The sequence below is a fragment of the Caloenas nicobarica genome, chromosome 5 (genome assembly GCF_036013445.1).
Source record: "Caloenas nicobarica isolate bCalNic1 chromosome 5, bCalNic1.hap1, whole genome shotgun sequence".
Lineage (NCBI taxonomy): Eukaryota > Metazoa > Chordata > Aves > Columbiformes > Columbidae > Caloenas > Caloenas nicobarica.
The window spans coordinates 18,856,831-18,872,939 of NC_088249.1; the positions used below are offsets into that span (position 1 = coordinate 18,856,831).

Sequence of the window (16,109 nt, forward strand, 5' to 3'; positions counted from 1 at the left end):
TAGTGGGTGAACTTAAATATCGAATACAATGTCAAGGATATTTTTTGTTCAGTCAAATAGCCTGTGAAAAGAATGCTTAAGTTATCTTCACTTGAAAAGGGCAGATGTTTGGCAAAGATTTCTGTTCTTATAGAGAACTGCATGATTACAAGGTCTTTTCTATTTTAAAGCTTAAATCCCTCTCCTCTCAATATACTTTTTTTGGGGATCATGCTAACTTTCATTTCTGATCACTTGTGGAGCCATGTCCACTTCCACATTCATAATTTTTAGATCAACTTAACCCGACTTTATGATAAAACCATTACTCATATGTAATGATTTACATGCATGCAATGGATGGAGTCAGTATGTGGAGAGTGTCAGAGTGGGGTACACGTATGCACATGGAGTGTGAAAAGTAATCCAAGTCATGAGAAGCCCATTTATGTGCAATGGCTGAATGTCATAGGTAACCCTTCACTGTTAAAAATACTTATCATTAACTTTGTTTTAGTTGTCATTATGCTCTCCATTGAAGTGAGAACTTTTCTTATCTGTCTTGGTCTGAAGAGAGGTGCTTCCAATGACTCCTCCTACAGTTCTTAAATTGTTTTCAGTCTTAAATTTTCATGTTGCCTGGTTGATGAAGGCTGTACTTTAAGTCCTGTTATCTATTACTAAGGTACTTCGGCAATCTTTGGACAGACTGGGTCTAAGGAACATTGGTATCATCGCAGCGGATGGAGATTGGAGCATTTCAAAGGAGATGATAGTCGATCCCTATCTTAACGATGCTGTTGAGGTAGTCGGGTAAGTGTGAAAGAAAGGAGGAGTTTCACATATTGCTTATTTCTTCATTTCTCTAAGTCTTCATCTCCATTTTGAGAAGTCATATATTCTTATTTCATACTTCCTAGCTATTCCCAGTTTTTTCATCATCCTGTACAGTGGTGACATGTTACTTTTTCCTGTCTTCCGCTCTTCTTTCAGTTTAGTACATGTGTTAGGTAACCTTACCACTCTTCCATCATTTCTTTCGAGTGTTCAGGTAGGAGCTATATTTTAGGCCTCTTATCTTAGCACTAGCAAATGACAGGAGACCTCTCTGCATGTGCATCTTCAAAGTCAGAAAACCCTTAGGACTCAATTCTTGGTCTGCAATCAATTTTAATTTCAGGTGAACTTGAACTTTCACCCTGGAATTGATCGCCCTGGGACTTCCTGTGCTTGCAGAATTCCCTGTTATATGTCCTTTGCTTGAAATTTTTCTGGTCATGTGCTAAAGCTAGGAGTGAGTTTGTTTGCTTATGTCTGATAACAGTATTAGAAGTGTACACACAGTAAAGTAGAAGTAAAAACAACCATCCAAAGTGTTTTTAAAAATAATACAACCATCTCAAGTTTAGCAATTAGGTCGCAGGTCTAGCAAATGGTAACTTGATTGTTTGCTTGCATTCTTGCTCCATAATACACTTTCTTACTACCTTGCTTCCGTCAACTGGCTTGATACTTATACTACTGCTCTTGCTTTCTTGGTAATCTCTGATTTCTCGAAACTACAAATACATTAAAATTATAGCATTTTGCCAGTGGAAATGATCAATATGTCTATAAATTATTCACTTGTGTTACATTTGTTAACTCGCTTACCACTGTTGTTAACCTTACTGTGATAAGAACATGCTTGTGGTCACTAGTGTACAATTTATCCTTACCTATATGTAAGGGAGTGTGATATGCTCATAATTGTTTAAACTAATGCATGGTTCAAAGGTTGTAGAAAGTCAGTTAATCAGGGATTTTATGAAGAAACTGCTTTCATATGTATTGAGCTTGTAAACACTGATCATCTGGAAGTGGCTGCCTGAGAAATACCAATTATCATGCCAGCATTGAGTAACTCACTTGGTTTAAAAATTTATAACTTTCTTAGGTTGGGCAAGACTTGCACCTCAGCAAGTTACAGTGCATTAGCAAATGTTTTAGTTATGATTTCCATGCTAATGAAACCTACAGAATGATTGCCCTGATAGTGTATGGTTCTTATTTCTTAAAGAGCTTGATAGAATCAAGACTAGCAGTACCTGTTTTAGCTTGTAGGCTTTAGGAGCATCAACATGTTTTAGTTGTTCTCTAAGATGAGAGTGCTTTCTGTCAGAGGTTTTTCTTGAATGTGGTATGGATTTTTCCCCAGCTTTCTCACCCCCACTGGTCACAAAAAATGAAGAGTTAGGAGAATATTTCCTGTGCGGTAGTGTTGTTATCTATTAAGAAATTAAGGTTAGTACAAAATGAGAACACCATGTTTCTCAGCCAATGCTGACTTCAAGGCACCACCTACCAGAGTTCTTGCTGACCTAGAAAAAGATAGTACTATTTAGCTGTCTGTCCTTCAAATGCTCAGATCCAGAAAGTTGCTAAAAGTACACTGTATCTGTATGTCTTTTAGATAACAATGTATACTAGTTTGCAAAATCTGCTAGTCAGTGTGTTTTCCTAAATAGCCTTAAAATATTTTCTCAGAAATCCTTTCCTGTACTTTGTTCTGTAATTTATTTTCAAGTATAACTCTTTCTGTGACTTTTTCTTAGTTCTTCTATTTTGGAATGGAAACCTGGGATTAAAGTTATATTTTTTTAATTTAGAAATTATAAAAATAATTGAAATGATTGCTTGGGCATCCATCCAAAAAAAGTAACGGACCCTTCCCCTTTTTTGTATTTCCTTTCATTTTCTTTTTTCTTTTACCTGATGCGAAAAAGAAAGTAATTTTTACCTTCGTACCATTGCTCCCTGTGGAGCTTTATCCCTGCCTGGAACACCATTTGCAATCTGAAGCATATGTAAGGTAGATTTAAGGTAAAGGTTCTATATCTGTTTTTCTGCTCCATGTTTGCTGTCTGCTGGCTTGTGATTTGAAAGATGGAGCACTTAATATGTTCTCATTACAATGAAGGCTACCAAGCTGTTGTCATTCAGTGTTTTTCAATTTCATTGATTGAAGGGATGGTTTTTCTGAATGTATTGCTCAGCACCATTTCATACCAATGAGTTGCAGCACTTGCTATTGAAAACAAGAATTTTGTTAGAAGAAAGGAAAAAAACCTTTATCTGCTACTAAATCAAATTACCCAGTATGCAAAAAGTGCTTGAAAATGAAAAAAAAAAAATCGTTATATAGTTAGCTCAAGTCTTAAACTGTCTTATGCTTTCTTATTTTGTTCACAAGACCATCTTCTCTGCTATCTTCCTCTGCTGTTTTGATGGGTGCTATTTCAGAGTTTGTACAGTATACAAGCATTTTATTTTTCTCCCAGGATGGGAGGATGGTCTGTACTACATCTTCTGTGTTAGACATGGATTTTGTTTACTGTGATTAACAAAGCCCGTAGAACCTATAGCTCTATTTGGCAAGTCCTTTCTTAAAGGCCTATATGCCAGTACACACTTAGACCTGAATATATTCCACAATATTTTTTTTCGGATTTTTATCTCGAAGTAGACAACATGAAAATGTTTTTCCATAGTTCTAATTTATTTAATTAATCTTTTACTAGTAAGTCATTATTAGTGGACGCTAATTGTATGTTGGGCGGTGGAAACAATCTGCCTTTGTCATTTTTTATTAACCAGACAGAATAAGTCTTATTTTACTTCTAGTTGATGTAGCATGAGGTGGGAGACTTTGCTAAAGTCAAGGTATATGACATCCACTGATTGCACCTTGCCTGCACAGGTAGTCATCTTGTAGAAAGCAGTCACGTTGTCAGGCATGATTTGGGAATGGCAGCATGGATTTACCAAGGGCAGTCATGCTGCCATTCCCAGTCATGCTCCTCTCTTTCTTGTGCTTGGGAATGGCTTCCAGGAAGACTTACTCTATAACCTTCCTGGGGACTGAGGCTGGATTGATGTGCCTGTAGTTTTTCAGATCTTCCTTCTTGAGGATGGGCATTATCTCTAGTCATCAGAACCTACCCAGTTCCTAAATACTTCAGCCTTTGTATGTATGTCATGTCTGCAACCCAAATAGTACATTATTCTAACGCAAGATGTAACAGGAAAATACAATGCATAAGTAATACTAACATTGTGTTCAAAGTTTTTAAGACTTTAGGGCAGGAAATCTTGACATTTCAGACTACTGTCAGACTGCACATAAGCTAGGTCAGATTCTGATCTGTGGAAAAAAAAATCTTGTGACATGGTTTCCTGCAGCTAGTGTTCCCTGTTAAAGATTATTATATATGGTAGAAATATAGAGAATGGTTTGAAGGTGGGTAGGCATTTGATGTTATCTGAATTTAATAGTACAGCAAATGCTGTTTAAGGGACCTCTGGACTTCAAGGGACTACATCATTAGACGTGGTCTTATGTGACATTTTAGATTTGTTTCATTGACTTTCAAGGCATTAAAATGTCTCAGGGGAAGTATACAGTGGCTGCAGTTTTAAAACTTGAAATACAACGCAGTTGAGTAATAAGGTGTGTATGTGTCTGGAGGTTTTTTCCTGTTCTTATGTTAGTTGCAGTGAGGAAGAGCTGATCTCATTTGTGTTGCTTCACTGTTAAACCGAAATAGTTGATTAGCAGGGAGAACAGGGGGAATCAGCTCCTTTTCTTCATTGTTTACTGTGCTTTCACAGGGTTTATGAGTTATAATTGTCCTTGCCCTGTACGTGCTCCTTGTAGCCTAACCCTCAGCATTGTAATACCCAAGTAGCTGACCTGCAACTAGAGTATCTTGCATGAAATGTGATATGCTTTGTCATTAACTTTATCTGCAGCTTTGTGAGTTTAAGAAAATAAGAACTAAATGTTTTTCATGGTGTTTTTTGTCATGTGCTTTAGGGTTTGGCATGATAGAGGAAGAAGGTGTCCTTTGAAGGCACTTTGTACTTGGCAATCTATTACATTTTGTTTGATGTAACAGTTGTTGTCCAAGTTGTGAAAACAAGAATTGGGATGTGATTTGTTTTTTGAAATATGTTCAAATAGTGCTGAAGAGAATGCTACCTTTCTTCATATAAATTTTAGACAATTTGAAAAATGTTTTTTTATTTGTCCTTTCTCTCTGTTCTTTGCTCTCCTTTTTTTTCAAAGCTGTTGAGATACACATTGGATAAGCATGGTCTGCAGCATGTGAGGATCATAGCCAGCGATAGACTGTGGGAGCCCATTTCCGTTGTCTTGCTGCTTGACTCCGAGCTCCACAGAGTGGTCGATGTGATTGGGTAGGGGGTTCTCTCTTTTTCTTTCTTGTCGGTTTGTTCGTAGTTTGTCTTCATCTTGCTTCTTTATAACTAGCACAGCCAAAGGTTTATACTCTTACCTGAAATGAAAGGATTGATACTATAATCTTTCTTACTAACCCACATCAAATCATGTGGGCTGTTGTCCTGGTGACAGCCTCAACCTCTTAATTGAATTGTGAGTCTCCTACCATGTGGAAGATTTGTATTGGCTGTGGTTGCACTTTTGATGAAGGTTTTTTGGACAACCCTGTTTATTCTGAGGGTTGTTTTGGTTCCTTTATTTGGTATGCAAAAAGTGCTTTAGATTTACAGCTTTGTATAGAGCCTTACTGTATTACTGACTTTTACTGGTCTGTTACAGAAACGGGTGTGATCCAGAAATGGATTTGGCCTATGATTTTTTTTTTTTAGTTATAATAACCTCTTGATTCTTAGTTCCTACTTTGTCTTGATGGGAAGGTTGTGTTTGTAAAGTATGCAACCAGCTGACTTGGTTTTCTAGTTCTGTTTTTTCATACGTAATGCTAATATTTTGCAGAAGTACTAGACTAAATTTGAGATTGATTACTGACTTGTCTGCTGAATGGAAATGTTTGAAGACTTGCTTATTAACTTTTCTTTTTACAGTAGCTCTAAATTTTAGTTATTAGATTCCATAAACTTGCTTCACCCAATCACATGCTTCAAATGTGGCTGTTCCTTGTTTCAACTTGAGTCTTTTCCATTCATCATTATATATCTGACCAACAGGAGGTGTACAAATGAAGATTTTTGCCTCTGAATACAGATAGGCTGTCAGTACCACCCCCCTCCTGCCAATCGATCGTTCCCCCATTCTGAAAAACAAGAAATATCCTGATAGTTTTTTTGCGAGTGGAGTCTCGGATCATGTGTGGATCAACTTGTGAAAGCAATTGTGAACTCACTCTGGCCACATGCAAATCCACTGTAGTTACCATGATCCCAATGCAGTGAGCATGCTTCCTTTCTTTTTTTTGGCAGCTGCAAATGTGCACCCAGAGTCAGTCCCTGAAGCTCAGCTGTTTTTACACTATCTCAGTAAGCTGTAGTTGCTTAACTTTTTGCAAGTCTAAGTTTTACATCTCTACTCTGCTTCAATTTTAACAGGGAGATGAAATACTCTCTTGTGTAATGGATTATTGGCTACATTTAGTGGTGCACACATCTCGTCATGGTATCTTTAAAAAAAAATTCTTGGCTTGCTGTTTTTATTTGAAACTATAAAAAGTATTTCAGATATCCAGGCTTTTATGTGAATGTACATAAAGTCAGTTTTGGACATAGTAACATGATTTGTGGTCTGTGAGGGGTCTCATCAGACAACCTGAATGGGAGATTAAAGCTGCTGCTTCTGTTTTATTTTGCTCTATTTGCATCAAGGCTTCATCTGCAAGACGTTGTAATGGCTAGAAATTAGAGAGGTCCCTGAAGACACACTGTAAAACTATTAATAGATGTTCACCCACGTAGGAATGACCTAGGTCACAAAAGCCCTTTGCAATGTGATATTTCCAAACAGCTTTTCAGAGCTATTACGTTTGCATTAATTTTACCAGTGAAATGAAGTCTAATTAATTATAAATGAGCATTACTCCTATTTGGAACACATTTAAATTACATTGTAGCTCTTGAAAACAGTGTTTTTCAAGGATGGACTTGCAAATTCCACCGTTACTCATAGGAGTACTTTAGATGTGCTAGCTCTTTGTAGCACAGTCAAACCAGTTAGATTTTTGCATGCTATGGAGTTCTAGGCTAAGCTATTCTGACTCTACATGTTGAGAATTTCCCCTTCTCTTCCTGCTATTAGTTGGAAGAATATGGCAAGTGTTTAGAAAGTGGCAATGAGTTTAAGAGTAACAACTTTCATTTTCATCTAATATAAATTTACTATGCCATTAGGTGACAACTCAAGTCTCTCTGTTTAGAAGCATCTTAACCAGATCTGCTCTAAAACCACATTTGGCTAGATGTGTCACAGAAACACCAGCCTTTTAAAGAAATTTTTTAGACCTAATTATGCTCAAGTTAACAACCTAAGAAAAACAAGATGATGTTGCAACATTTCTGCATGATGGAGTCATGATGTGGTAACTGTAGTAGGGGGAGTTCAAAGTGTTGCAAGTTGTCCCAGGCCAGTGTGCTAAGACAGAACGAGAAGTAGGAAAGCCTGTGCTGTTAGCTGACAATTTCTGTTTCACAGAGATGTTTCTGAGGACTAGATTTTTGAGGTTTTCGTAGGTAGTGCTTTTCTGCAAAGCTTCATGGTAGTGAAGGTATTATATAGGCCGATGCTTTAAAGATTTATTTAATTTCTATAGCCTTTTACTGATGCATGACAGAAAAATGGTGGTAAACCTTGCAATTTCCATCCTGATTTTTCCCCTTCCTCTCCTTTGGGCCATTGCTATATGGAAAACAAAAAATAACGCAAAGTTTTTTTAATTTGTGTTTTAAGTAAGTTATCCAAATGAAGTCACCGTGTGTAATTTTGCAAAGCAGCACTTGCAATCCATCAGTAGAAGAGCTTTTCTTAATTACTATTACTTTCTTAATATACCTGATTTAGTTTAGCAACTGTTTGTTTTGATTTTTTTTAAGTAAACGACAGTGGTTTGAAGAGTACAAATGTGCAAATACTCATTATAGCTGTTGATAAATTCTTTTCTTGTGGAGATAAGAGGTTTAAACTTATGTGTCACCGTTGTAATTTGGTTCCTACTATTCATTATATTTTCTCTAAAAAGATCTATTCTTTCCCCTGTTTCATGATATACATCACTTTTTCCTCTCTTTGCAATGGTCTTTTTTATAGTGTGTCTGACTCTCTGCCCTTTTGAGCAGAGAATCCAAAATCCCACTGCTTTTGCTGAAGCATCACATCTATAGGAATGATGCATAAACTCTTACTATAGTTCATTTTTTTCAGGCAGCAAGGAAGGTAGGTGTGTGGCAGTCTGTGGATTTTCCTGAAACATTGATCAGGATACTCAGGTGTCTCCAAATCGTAGTGGTCCTTGGGTGGACCAATTATTTCCTGAGAGTAATTGGAGTATAGTTGTTCCTTTGTAGGAGTTTTCATTTCCAAAGAATTAAAAAGATTGTTTTAACTACTGAAGGAGCAGAGCACACTGTTCTGGGCACAGCTAATCTCCTGTCCTTTGCTGCACACCTGTGTTAGTTGTTGAGGCTGTAGGGTGGCACAAGATGGCTAAAAGAGGGCTGTAATGTTTTCTTTAAATATAAATCACATACAGTTCAACAAATCCAGCACATACTGGATGTGAAAGCCTTCACTATAATCTGATAGCAAACATTTATTTTGTGCATTTGAGCAGGTCTTTTTAAAGTATACACTCTACAGTGCTATTAAGAGGGTTTTTTTTTTTTAAATGGATGTACATTTTTAAAAAAAATAGTTTTCATATGGAATAGGAGTTATGTACTCCTTAGTCATGTCTTTTTAAGGACTAATGTAGATATTACTGAAATTAAAACAAAACCCCTTGGTTAACAGCAGTGTTAGTGAAAAGCAAATACAATGTAAATTGTGTTCACTAGCAGTGATAGAAATTGCAACTAGAGCAGAGAAAAACGATTCGTTTCTGAACTGATGGTGAAACTGTTTTACCTGATTGCATACCCATGGGGCAAAATGAGAATGCGATAAGTGTGTGGGCTTTAAGTAGAGCAAAGCTGTCAGTAAAGGTGCACTGAAGGAGTTTAACTCTAGAATCTGTTTGTTCTCCCTGTAACTTCACAAAAAGAAGGAAATAAAAAAAGCGGAGAGTGTTATAGAGAGCTTTACTTAAGATTGCGTAGTAATCTGTAGAGCTCTAATTTCCTGCACTTATCCAGAGGCTTGCCTTTGTCTACATAAGAGGGGAGAGAAATAATTCAATGTGAAGACACTAAAGCTATGGAAATAAATTGGAAAAAATAGGGATGATAAACAGGATTAAAGTTATATTTATACTTGGCAGGGGTGTTGACTCTTAATATTTAAGAAACAGCTCTTCAGGATGTGGAGTGAGGAAAGACAAATAATTCCTCCTTTGCCCTGTCTCTAGAAGCAACACACTTTGTCATTACAAAAACCTTTGCTTGGTATTAAGGTAATACTTGTGTTCCCAAGCCAAAGGGGAAATACACAGTAATCTGTACAGCAGAGCTGTAGCTGAAATCTCTACTATCAGTTATGTTATCATTAGTGAAGCTGCATATGAAGGACTACAACACTTGGAAATGGCCCATTGTTCCGTAGGGGGAAAATAATGAAAAAAAAAAACCAACCCAAAAGTCAGTCTAGAAAAAAACGGTATTTCTTCTGTCCCTGTCACAAATTTATCAATTTGTCAGGTTTCAGGCTAATAGTAAGGGAAATATCTATGCCTTCTTTTCCAGTGCTGGTAGTTTAATTTTAGTATGTTCAGTGAGTGTTCTAAGTGAGGGGAAAATCATGGCCCTGTTTTCTGCAAGTAATTTGAAAGGTTTTATTTCAGTCAGACTAATCTGGCACAGTGAATCAATGCTGTGCTTGAGTATAATTAGTAGTCTTTGGGAGAAAGCATCTCTCATACTAAGGAAGATCTTGGAAAGAAATTACCTTTCAAGGTATGTTTTAACTATTTTCAGTTTAAACCTCTGTAACTGTTATAGTCCAGCTAGCATGCCTTTTTGAAAACTGAGTTTATTTTAAAGGTGTGCAAAATTAGCCAAGTTCATGTTTTGATCCCAAGACATTCATGCAGTTAAGTTCTTAGAATAATGCCTAGTACTGTATTTTATTGTGGATATTATAATTATTTACAGTTCTGTTCAAGGTAGTTCAAGGTAGCCTGTGTTTTCTCTATTTAGCACATTGACCTTGAAGATTTTCAAAACTAATGTCAGGATAAAGTTTTGCTTTTGCAAGCTGCAGAAATTGCACAATATATTTAAAGCTAGGTTTACTTATATGAGGGCATGTATCAGAAGAAATAATGTTCTACTGATGCAAATACACTAAGCTATGGAATATTATAGCTCTCTCTTGATCCATTATCTTCTGTTCCATAACTATTATTCCAAAGAAAGTTTGGTTTTCATTTTCAGTTTGGAGGAGGGGAATCATTGCTGCTGTTTGTACTTCTAGGCCTTTTTTTTGTGTGTGTGTGTGTGATAAATGCTCTTTCTTTTTAAAATATTGTGTAGAGCGCACTATCCTGGAACAAAAACAGTGCCAAATGCCTTATTAACTCATAAGAAGCTCTGGTCTTCAGAAGATTACAGTACTTTCAATGATGAAGTAGGTGCAGGCTGCTGGGCTCGGATCTTGAACCAAAACTACGTGAATGGAAACATGACCTCGTAAGTGTTGTGTGCTGTTGCTTTCACAAATTCTCATCTAAGAATTGTTTGAAGTACTATATAACACATTCATCTGCTCTGGTAAAATAGGAGGTAAACTGAAACTCTCTCCACTGTCAATCTGAATTCAAATATAGTAAGGTCTGAAGTCTACTGTCCTTACCTATTTCCGGGATAGAAGTCCTACAAGTTTTAATGTATTCTTGAGTTAGTGTTCCACAATATCCAATGGCTTATGCAGCTGAGTTCAGATGCCTCTGAGGCTCTGATGATATTTGTTAAAAAGACAGTGTTCTTAAGAACAACTGACAACATGAAAAACATTGGAAGAAAAGAACAATAAAGCTACTTTATCTGGTTGTTTGTCTTCAGTTAAAAGTAGTAGGTATGGATGCCGTTACCTAGTTTTTCCATACAACTTCTTTCGGGGAGTTCGTTCTAAAACTCGTTATTGCCTTTTGATACATTTACTGCTTCCTGCACATTCTGAAATCTGGAAGAAAGGTGCCCTATTTACTGGGAAGTTACGTATCTCAGTTTCAGAAGAGAATAGAAAATATACTTTAATGTTTCCAGTGCAACCACTACTAATCTGAAAGAAAAAAAATCTGATTAAAGAAAATTTAGGCATCAAGATGCAAACAAAATTGCTCAAAGCTTTTAGTTTTTATGTAACTTCATTTTGGAACAAGAAAGAAGTATTTTTTGTCTGAAATGCTTGAAATGGAGCACAGCACAAAGTGACTGGATACTTGTAAAGGGAAGTTTCTGGAGTCACCTTATTTCTATGAATCTTCTGAAAGATGAAGTTTTCTAACAGGTGAATAATTTCCCATGTGAATTCCAGAACATTCCGATTGCCTTTTGACTATTATATGCTTTAATATCTTGCTTTAGAGTCTTTTCCTTCCCCCCCCCCCCCCCCGCCTCGTTTTTTTACTGACCTTTATAATTATGTATGCCCCATTTGTTTAGCAGCCTGGCAACCAGACCTATGTATTGTATTTAGAAATGATTGTGGAATAGTTCCAAGTCTGTATATCCAATATTGAAGTTATCTTGGCTTCTGTAAAACAAGTTTAATGTGAGCAAGTTGTTGACTTTACAATTCAAGAGTTGTTTACTTTCTGAGCAACTTTTGTGGGATTTCAGGATCTTTTCTGAAATGCGTATATAGCATGATAAATCTATGGCAAAGACTTTAGAATATGAGACCTTGCGCATACCTATATGCAATAGCAGAAGAGCATGCCAGCTTTTGCTTACTACATAACTGCTTTATTAAGCTGTATTTCCATACTAAATGTGCAGGAGTTTTAAGTTGAAAGTCCTGGCAAAAGATTTTCAGAGAAGACCAAATCAAAAGTCCTGAAGTAATTACTCTTGTTGGTGCCCTGACAGTTTCTTGAAAAGGCACCAACTCTTGGAGGATGGCTGGTTAGTGTTGTTATTTGTTCGTTATTTATACGGATTTTTTTTTCAGTGGTACTTAACCATTCCCCAAAGCTCCCCCTCTGCTACCACAAGTCCCCCTCCAAAAAAAAAAAATACCGCCACCAGCAACAACGACAACAAAACCCAGAAAAACCAAAACCCCAAACCACCCCAACGAAAAGCTGTAAACTTTGATAACTTAATTTTTTCACCTTCGAACCCACAAGAAAATTAAATATAGATGGAGTCTTTAACCCTCAGTACACATTTCCTTTAATGTGCAACTTTTTTTGGTGATATGGCCAGAGAATGTATCATCAGTTTTGTAAGAAGTTCTCAATACTGGAAGTTGTTTTCTTTTATTTTCCTCTCCTGTGGTTTTGTGTGTGTGGTGTTTGTTGTTGTGGTGTGTGTGTTTTTGGTGTTTTTTTTTCTCCTTTAGCTGAAAAGTTGTTTTGTTATTTTTTTGTTGTAGTGTTTTCCTTAAACTTATTTTCATTGTATGCTGGAGAAAAAAGAGGAACAAGTTCTTGTAATAAATTAATGTAATACTGTGCATATGAATGGAGCAAACAGACCTGTTTTTCTTCCAGAACCATTGCATGGAACTTGGTGGCTAGTTATTATGAAGAGTTGCCCTTTGGTCGATGTGCGCTAATGACAGCACAAGAGCCATGGAGTGGCCACTACAAAGTAGAAGCTCCTATCTGGATTACAGGTAAAAAGTTTGTGGGTTAAAGTTTGGTGGTCTAACACAGAGCATTACTGTATTTTCTGTCACCTTTATTTATTTAGTGGTTTTCATGTGTATTTTTTTTGTACCAAATTAAATTATTTTTGTGGACACTTAGAAGAAGACGAAGAAAAAGCTTCTTTGAATAGGAAGCAGAAGGATCTAGTAGCCTGGAAAATCTTAATATCTGACCATTAGATACAGGGGAAGTGAATAAACTGCTGCCTTTTATAGCCATAACTATTAAAGTATTTTGATATGAAGTGCACACAAAGGTTAGTGTACTTTCCTAGTTCCTTTTCCTCTTTTTCTTTAATCATTAAGTAGATACTTGATACCTCTCAGTTTGAGAAAATGAAACAAAGAACCTCTGTATTCTTGACCTGCTTGTGTAAGTCAGCACTTCCCTTCCTTGGGGAAAAGGGAATTATGTTCACACTGTGTCTATGGACACGTGGATTCACTGGCTGCTCTGTATAGTCCTGTAATACATTACTGTCTGTGCCACAGCTCAGTAGGGCAGATAGTGTATACAATGCCATAAAGGACGAACAAGGCAAATGCTTTCATTTTTATTCTTCTGCTAATGACCTGTATATGTAAAAGCATTAAGAAAAATGACCATACTGTCATATGAACAGTTCAGAACAACTGAGCAGTAGTTCCTGTTTCTGTGTTGCTCAGGATTTTAATGATCTATGTCATATTCTTCTTTGGCACTCTCACATGCTGAAAACCTTACTTATTTAGTTATTGCTTATGGAGATGACTGCTTATGCTTACTCTGGCTCAACTGTTTAGTTCATTTGAAAAAAAAAAAAAATCTTATGGTTTCTGTTCTGTCTCAGCACACACAACGCAATTTACTCAGCCTGGCTGGTCATACTTGCAAGTGGATGGACACTTAGAAGGAGGTGGCAGTTTTGTGGCTCTGACAGACGGCCTAGGAAACCTTACTATCATCATTGAAACTATGGTATGTGCATCAGCAATTCCAATGAGCTAGAAAGGAAATGTTTTTTTTATGAAGAACCTGTTTTGATTTGTGTAGTTCAGTATCTGTATGTTCTTTTATGTTTGTAGCTTTGTCAGTGAGACCACTAGAGGTCTTTTTTTTTTTTCCTATCTGAACTTTGAATAGCTACTTGAATCTTCCTGGAGACCAATGTATATGTCGTCTTTATATCACAGATTAGCTTTACTGTGATACACACTCTAGGAGGAAATTAAATCCTGCTTTTTTAAAGTAGTATTCAAAACAAAATTATTAGGCTAGTAATATTGCCATTTTCATTAAGATAACAGTGAAATAAATAGTTGCAAATTGATCCTATGTTGCTTTTTAAATTTTAATTAATGCTGTATGTTTTTCATGAACATTACCATGTGATGTATTCCAGTAATGTATGTTCCTCCTGTTACACTTATTTTTTCCTTCAGACTCATAATCACTCTCAATGTATCAGACCTCCACTGCCTCATTTCAGTGTGGCACCTCAGAGGGCAACTTTCTACCTCAAAGGGTCATTTGTAAGTAGATCTTGAATACACTTGATCAGTCTTGTAAAATGAATTGATGTCCGTAATCAAATACATGCAAGACAACATCACAGGTTAGCAAGAAATTTGAGTTCTTTACCTCCAGTCCTAGAGGCTGATACACACCTAGCAAAGTTTTAAGCATTCTAGTTCTGGTTTTACCATGAAATGTAATGTCGTAGCTGAATTTGTACAACTACTACCTTGCAGTCTAATCATCTGTATGTTGAGGAAAGAAGAAATTCTCCAGAACAGAAATGCAATTGGATTTTTCTTTAGGATTTATTCCAAGGCTCAGTGTTCTGATGTGATAGTTTGACTGGCCAGCATGGCTGTGACCTTACTAGCTGTTATCAGCTCCTTGCCATTTGGGTAACCAAAAAGAATTGTATGAGTTAGATGTGATTAAAATCTGTAAGTAATGTGCTTGATAGGCCATAGTATCACAGAAGTTTGGAGATCTGTAAACAAAGTACTTTGCTCAAAAATGAATATTGAAAACCAGCAACTAAACTAAAGGTCTCATTAAAGTGAAATTAATGGGAGATTATTTTAGCCTGGTTGCTCCTAGGCAGAGAGCTTATTTTATAGGGATACTGTTGTTGGTAATAGCTAAAAATTGCATGTGTGTTGCAATGCTTTCTGTCTTTATAAGCAGCATTACTGCATGTTAGGACAATGGCTTATTGACATAAAATCTGCAAAAAGATAGGCTACATGTAATGGCTAGGTGAAGAGAGTGGTGGCCTCCAATGTGGTCAACAGCTCTAAAATAACAAAAATGATACACCCTTAGAGTACTGGTGTTTCTCAAGGTGACAACTCAAGTATGTTGTCTGGTGTGTGGTGTGTGTGTGTGGTTTTGTTTGTTTGTTTTTTGTTTGTTTTGTTTTAGTTTGGGTGGTTTTCTTTTTAATATTGTTTTTCATTATAGTGTATGGTGAAAACCCTTCAAGTGTGGCATTCCAGACTTGGTTTTGAATCTGGAAACTCTAGTCTTTTCCATCAACTCCATCCTGTGAAGGTAAGTCAACCAGTTTTAATTATAGTCTCTCTGCAGTTTCAGGTGTTTCTTCCCCCTTTGCTGGAACTCCTAGCCTTTCGTGCCTAAACTGCATAATTAGGGCATGTTATATTGTCTCCATTTGACTACAATTTTACTAGCTATATACAAGCTTACCAGGAGGTAATAAAGATTTTTGGGGAAAGGGATTTTCAAAATAGTTCATAGATATTAAATGCTGAGGCAAGAAGATGAGATTTGTGCCTTAAATCAGGACTTTGGAGGATCTCCTTTAATTCAGGAACTTGGGCATTTTGTGATTTAGTTGTTTGATTTTTGCAACTTGAGCTTTCTTTAATTCCAGGTACAGAAGGGAAGTTTTTCTTTAGATCTAAATGTGGATGAAGTCTACACTTTAACCACACTCAAGACAGGGCAGAAATGTCATTGCCCAGAGCCTCCACCACCTCAGCCCTTTCCTTCGAATTACAAAGATGATTTCAATATTCGTAAGTCAGAATTCTCTTATACAAACACTTCACACACAGTTATAGCCTTAATGTAGAAAGGCAACAATAATTATGTTACTTGAGTCCTCTAACGTAAGCAACATGAAGTAGTCTGAATATGTGTTTTTATTTATACCTGCTTCTCCAACAATTTACACCTGTATACTTCACTTGCAATGAGGTGTATTTAAGTCTGTCTTAACTGTGTGGTTGATAACAGTTTAAAAATTCTTGATGCAAATCCTATAGCTCATAACTATAGTGAAGAAAGGTAGGGAAGACA

The 16,109-nt window shown here is 36.5% G+C and overlaps 1 protein-coding gene across 2 annotated transcripts in view; it reads left to right on the plus strand.

Moving 5' to 3' along the window:
- GALC (galactosylceramidase) overlaps positions 1–16,109 on the plus strand; it is a 38,401-nt gene that overhangs the window by 12,955 nt on the left and 9,337 nt on the right. The window contains exons 7-13 of one of the 2 annotated variants that reach the window (XM_065636685.1): positions 665–792; positions 10,453–10,608; positions 12,636–12,760; positions 13,624–13,751; positions 14,216–14,305; positions 15,249–15,338; positions 15,682–15,826. In XM_065636685.1, the coding sequence (XP_065492757.1) occupies positions 665–792; positions 10,453–10,608; positions 12,636–12,760; positions 13,624–13,751; positions 14,216–14,305; positions 15,249–15,338; positions 15,682–15,826 (862 nt within the window). Of the gene's footprint in view, positions 1–664; positions 793–5,086; positions 5,218–10,452; positions 10,609–12,635; positions 12,761–13,623; positions 13,752–14,215; positions 14,306–15,248; positions 15,339–15,681; positions 15,827–16,109 lie in introns of both variants that reach the window. The other variant, XM_065636684.1, reaches the window with a different exon arrangement.